We start from the raw sequence: 6000 nt of genomic DNA, 5'->3' as shown, positions 1-6000 counted from the left end.
GGCCGGCTCGGTCCTCCCCTCCCGCTCCGTGGCTCGATGACTCATTGCGAGCTCACAGAACAGAGCTCCGGGCAGCCGAGCGGAAATGGAGGAAAACTCGCCTCCCTGCGGACCTGGAATCCTTTCACTCCCTCCTCTCTACATTTTCCTCCTCTGTCTCTGCTGCTAAAGCCACTTTCTACCACTCTAAATTCCAAGCATGTGCCTCTAACCCTAGGAAGCTCTTTGCCACCTTCTCCTCCCTCCTGAATCCTCCTCCCCCTCCCCCCCTCCTCCCTCTCTGCAGATGACTTCGTCAACCATTTTGAAAAGAAGGTCGACGACATCCGATCCTCGTTTGCTAAGTCAAACGACACCGCTGGTTCTGCTCACACTGCCCTACCCTGTGCTCTGACCTCTTTCTCCCCTCTCTCTCCAGATGAAATCTCGCTTCTTGTGACGGCCGGCCGCCCAACAACCTGCCCGCTTGACCCTATCCCCTCCTCTCTTCTCCAGACCATTTCCGGGGACCTTCTCCCTTACCTCACCTCGCTCATCAACTCATCCCTGACCGCTGGCTACGTCCCTTCCGTCTTCAAGAGAGCGAGAGTTGCACCCCTTCTGAAAAAACCTACACTCGATCCCTCCGATGTCAACAACTACAGACCAGTATCCCTTCTTTCTTTTCTCTCCAAAACTCTTGAACGTGCCGTCCTTGGCCAGCTCTCCCGCTATCTCTCTCAGAATGACCTTCTTGATCCAAATCAGTCAGGTTTCAAGACTAGTCATTCAACTGAGACTGCTCTTCTCTGTATCACGGAGGCGCTCCGCACTGCTAAAGCTAACTCTCTCTCCTCTGCTCTCATCCTTCTAGACCTATCGGCTGCCTTCGATACTGTGAACCATCAGATCCTCCTCTCCACCCTCTCCGAGTTGGGCATCTCCGGCGCGGCCCACGCTTGGATTGCGTCCTACCTGACAGGTCGCTCCTACCAGGTGGCGTGGCGAGAATCTGTCTCCTCGCCACGCGCTCTCACCACTGGTGTCCCCCAGGGCTCTGTTCTAGGCCCTCTCCTATTCTCGCTATACACCAAGTCACTTGGCTCTGTCATAACCTCACATGGTCTCTCCTATCATTGCTATGCAGACGACACACAATTAATCTTCTCCTTTCCCCCTTCTGATGACCAGGTGGCGAATCGCATCTCTGCATGTCTGGCAGACATATCAGTGTGGATGACGGATCACCACCTCAAGCTGAACCTCGGCAAGACGGAGCTGCTCTTCCTCCCGGGGAAGGACTGCCCGTTCCATGATCTCGCCATCACGGTTGACAACTCCATTGTGTCCTCCTCCCAGAGCGCTAAGAACCTTGGCGTGATCCTGGACAACACCCTGTCGTTCTCAACCAACATCATGGCGGTGGCCCGTTCCTGTAGGTTCATGCTCTACAACATCCGCAGAGTACGACCCTGCCTCACACAGGAAGCGGCGCAGGTCCTAATCCAGGCACTTGTCATCTCCCGTCTGGATTACTGCAACTCGCTGTTGGCTGGGCTCCCTGCCTGTGCCATTAAACCCCTACAACTCATCCAGAACGCCGCAGCCCGTCTGGTGTTCAACCTTCCCAAGTTCTCTCACATCACCCCGCTCCTCCGCTCTCTCCACTGGCTTCCAGTTGAAGCTCGCATCCGCTACAAGACCATGGTGCTTGCCTACGGAGCTGTGAGGGGAACGGCACCGCAGTACCTCCAGGCTCTGATCAGGCCCTACACCCAAGCAAGGGCACTGCGTTCATCCACCTCTGGCCTGCTCGCCTCCCTACCATTGAGGAAGTACAGTTCCCGCTCAGCCCAGTCAAAACTGTTCGCTGCTCTGGCCCCCAATGGTGGAACAAACTCCCTCACGACGCCAGGACAGCGGAGTCAATCACCACCTTCCGGAGACACCTGAAATCCCACCTCTTCAAGGAATACCTAGGATAAGATAAGTAATCCTTCTCACCACCCCCCCTTAATGATTTAGATGCACTATTGTAAAGTGGCTGTTCCACTGGATGTCAGAAGGTGAATTCACCAATTTGTAAGTCGCTCTGGATAAGAGCGTCTGCTAAATGACTTAAATGTAAATGTTATAGGAAAGTGGGTAAACGCTGCCATCAGCTGTTCATAAAGTGGAACTACAGGTCTTTGCTGCTGTTCGGCATGATCTCATTTTACATCAACAACATTTTAAACCTAGTAAGGTCGATAATTAACCTTTTACCTAATTTTACCAACAAACCCCAGTCAAGTTCAGGATATTGCTTATGACTTTAAAAAACATTCCCTCGATGCACATTCTTTACAACAATGTCCTAGTTGTAGTTTTTACTTTTAGTGCATAAGAAAGACTGGATGAGACATCAGAAGGTGAGGTGGCCTTTCTGGAAGCCACCCCAAATACCCAGCAACTCATGTAGTTTACATCCAGTGACAGTGACTATTGTGGCATACGGAAAAGTGAGCTGTTCTATCATGTTATTTTCGTATTTTCCTATGTTATTTGACCTAGTTTCTTGTCTGTAAGACAACACAAATATAGTAGGCTTACAAGTAAAACCATAAACCTACATGTGTGCACAATGAATACTTCTCTGTGCAGTAAATAGCTCCTGTCTAAGATAGGCTATATAGAGACTGTCAATATGGTTCCTTCACATTTATGCATCGGAGAGCTATGGCCGAGAGCCAACTGCCAATATTAAACCAATATGCAGTGTAAAAACAAATTGACAGTGACTTATTGCATTATGAAACATTTGTCTTTAGAAAGATATTAGACTCGTCATTTTTAAACAAACCTTTTTTTATTATTGTAATACGGGCTACAGAGAAACACCTGTTGTTCACCCAGTTATAAACAATCAAAAATCAAAAAACAAAACAATTATTTAAAAAACTTTAATTTACACAGGTATTTCATGGGGAGGGGATCTCAGTGGTTTCGTCTCCTGGCATAGCAGGGGGAGGGGAGGGGGAGAACAGAACAAGAAGAACTTCTCTCTAGTTAATTTTGGTCTGACCAAATAGATGTTTCTCAGCAAAGTAAACACTAAGACCTTACAATGTCAATTGGAATTGGCCATTGGCCTATTTTTAAGCGTCCATATCTTCTATATTTCATCACAATATTCCTCTGACTCCTGTTGCATCCATATAAGTATTTCCCATTTAGCAAAAATGTAACAATCACCCACCATTTCATTGTTTATTGAACTGTAGGTCCTGCCTTGGATGTTTTAGGAAATAGAAAACAAATCAAACAGAATTCTCTGTGTCCTTCAGCAAATGCATGATAGCTGGTGGAAAAAGTAGTACTAGCTCAGTTGCATGTGTAAGAGACAATTGCACAGTGCCTGTATAGCCCACACAATCAATAGAAACACCTCATGTCATTCATCCTGTGTGTGGGATGAAGCAGATGACCTTTATTCAGAATGCCATTTATTCTGCCCATATCATTTCAGAAGACAGTTTGCAGGTTGAGGTGAAGAAGGGATTTCGAGAGAGAGGGAATCGTAAAGTGAAAAAGAATGAGTCACACATAGACTAATGAATGAGACAGCCTTTCTCTGTGAGCTCGCTCTCTCCACTTTACAAAGATATTTTACATTTGAATGAGTTGTGCGGTTTATGTAGAGAATCTTTTTGATCAATAACCACTTCCATCCAGATGATTGAATTGAAGGTATGTGCTCTTGATGGGTGGTGTGTTAGTCAAAGAACATCATTTCTATAATCCAGTTTACAGGTATACCATGCCATCTCTGCAAACACTAGGCTTGGAGTCAATTCCAATTGAAGGCAGTCAATTCAGGAAGTAAAGTGAAATTCCAATTCAATCATTTAAAAAGAGGATTATTCTCAATGACTACTCAATAAACGTTGTTGTTTTTATGTCAATATATTTAAAAAGAGGATTATTCTCAATGACTACTCAATAAACGTTGTTGTTTTTAATGTCAATATATTTAAAATGTTGTTATATTTTTTTAATTTTACATTCAAATCACTTTCTAAATTGACTGCCTTCAAGTCGAACTGACCCCAACCCTGGCAAACACTCTAATGGCCTACTGTGGTTGGAGGAGATGGATACACTGTAGAGGCAGAAAACATCAGTATTCTACATGTTAATACCTCAGACCAGACTCAAATGCACCCCTCCACTGAGTGATGTGACTGTAACATGACAGTGACAAGAAAGAAACAAATGCTTTCTACTTGGGATTTGAATATTATACTCTCTTTGGTGCAAAGTATAATCTGTGGGTTTACTTTGTGACGTGTAAATCCACATCAATTTGGCATTGACACTATTTACACGGCACAGCCATTTTGTATCAGGGGTTGGATAGTGGGATTTGTAGTACATTTTTACGGTATCTGTGCTTAGTTCTGTGATTGAGCAAGAGGAGGGGTGTAGTTCGAGGTTGCTGGGCTCTTAGCAGTGGCTTTGGTAGCTGCAGAGAATTGTGGGTTGTGTCCCAAATGGCACCCTATTCTCTATTTAGTGCACCACTTTGACCAGAGCTCTACTGGCCCTGGTCAACAGCAGTGCACTTTATGGGGAATATAATGCCATTTGGGATGCAGACCTGGAATCAGCAGTGGAAGAGGATGGTGGACAGGTTCAGGGGTCACGAGGAGATGGGTCGTAGCGCGGATCGGTTGGTTGGTTTACGATCGTTTTCTCCTTCCCTCAGAGTTCCTGAAGTTGGATGGCCTGATCTTCATCTCAGCAAACTCAACGGAGTGCTCATGGCCTTTCCAATGGAACCAGTTCACTCCCTGAAGAACAGCGAGGGGTTGATATTATTAACACAAATGCCTTGAATTTCCTCCCTTATCTTTTCAAAGTCAACACTGTACTACAGCAGTATTTTTGAAAACAGAAATTCCTGCTAGTATTGAATCTTCAAGTATATGTGCTCTCACCTTGCTGTGACTGTCATCGCCATATCGTCCCATAAGGTTGACACGATGGCAGTTCTTATACCAGAAGGCACCCTTGTAGGACAGGGCACAGTTGGTGACTGCGATGTCATTGTCATGGTCGTAGGTTGAGAATGGGCGACCATGGTGGTAGGTCATAGAATCACCTACAGTGGGAAGCAGAGAGAGCTTAAGCAGGAACCAAACTTAACAGACTTCAGAAAGGAGGCTTAGGTTGAATAATTGCTCGCTTCACCCTCACCTAATAACAATACTTACTTTATTACTTAGATCTTTTCTAACTTTTTGTGTGTCCACAAATGGCACCCTTTTGACCAGTGCCCTATGACCCCTGTAGTTGTCCAAATAGGGAATAGGGTGCCATTTCCGACACACATTGGACTTTGTACTAGCTATCTAATGGTTGTAGAGAAGCAAGTCTTACCTGCGGTACCACTGTACCCTCCAACGTGGACCTTGTAGCGACTGCGGGGATCAGAGATGGAGAACTTGTCGTACTGGGCATGGGCTACATCCCCCTTGTCTCTGAGGTCTACACGCAGCTCGTACTGTCCCACTACAGTGATCTTATGGAGGTTTGACAGGCCTGTGGGAAAATATGAGAGTTGGGATTTACAATCATTTCTGAGGACTTTATAGTCATGATATGTAATAAATGATAGGGGGAAAAAGGACAGTTTATTCAAATACAGTACTCATATTCATATACCTTAAATGGATTCAAATAAATCAATGAATGTATTGATCTATAATATCTTCCATATTATGAGCATACCGAGCCAGAATTCGTCGTTCATGTCACCGAAGCCAGCAGTGTAGTTCCTCCAGTTGCGGAAGAACTCCAGTTTACCACTCTGGCGTCTGAGAAACACCTGTATGATGGGACAAACACCAGATCGCTCACTATATAACCCTAGGATCCATCACACTACATTACATGTCATCTGAATCAGTGTAGCCTGGTGTCACTTTAAATGGGGTGAGGTTCATAGGAATGCCTGGAACAGAACGGAAACCATGCAGG

The 6000-nt window shown here is 45.5% G+C and overlaps 1 protein-coding gene across 1 annotated transcript in view; it reads right to left on the bottom strand.

Annotated features, from left to right (window-relative positions):
- Window positions 1-2808: 2808 nt before the first annotated feature.
- Window positions 2809-6000, bottom strand: part of LOC135529975 (tenascin-like) — a 46158-nt gene continuing 42966 nt past the window's right edge. The window contains 4 exon segments of the mRNA XM_064958371.1: window positions 2809-4811; window positions 4959-5122; window positions 5401-5562; window positions 5752-5848. Of these exon segments, the coding sequence (XP_064814443.1) occupies window positions 4701-4811; window positions 4959-5122; window positions 5401-5562; window positions 5752-5848 (534 nt within the window). The 3' untranslated portion in view covers window positions 2809-4700.

Source organism: Oncorhynchus masou, unplaced genomic scaffold (genome assembly GCF_036934945.1).
Source record: "Oncorhynchus masou masou isolate Uvic2021 unplaced genomic scaffold, UVic_Omas_1.1 unplaced_scaffold_1225, whole genome shotgun sequence".
Lineage (NCBI taxonomy): Eukaryota > Metazoa > Chordata > Actinopteri > Salmoniformes > Salmonidae > Oncorhynchus > Oncorhynchus masou.
The sequence above is the reverse complement of the archived record's forward strand: the minus strand, read 5'-3'. Positions and strand labels throughout refer to the sequence as shown.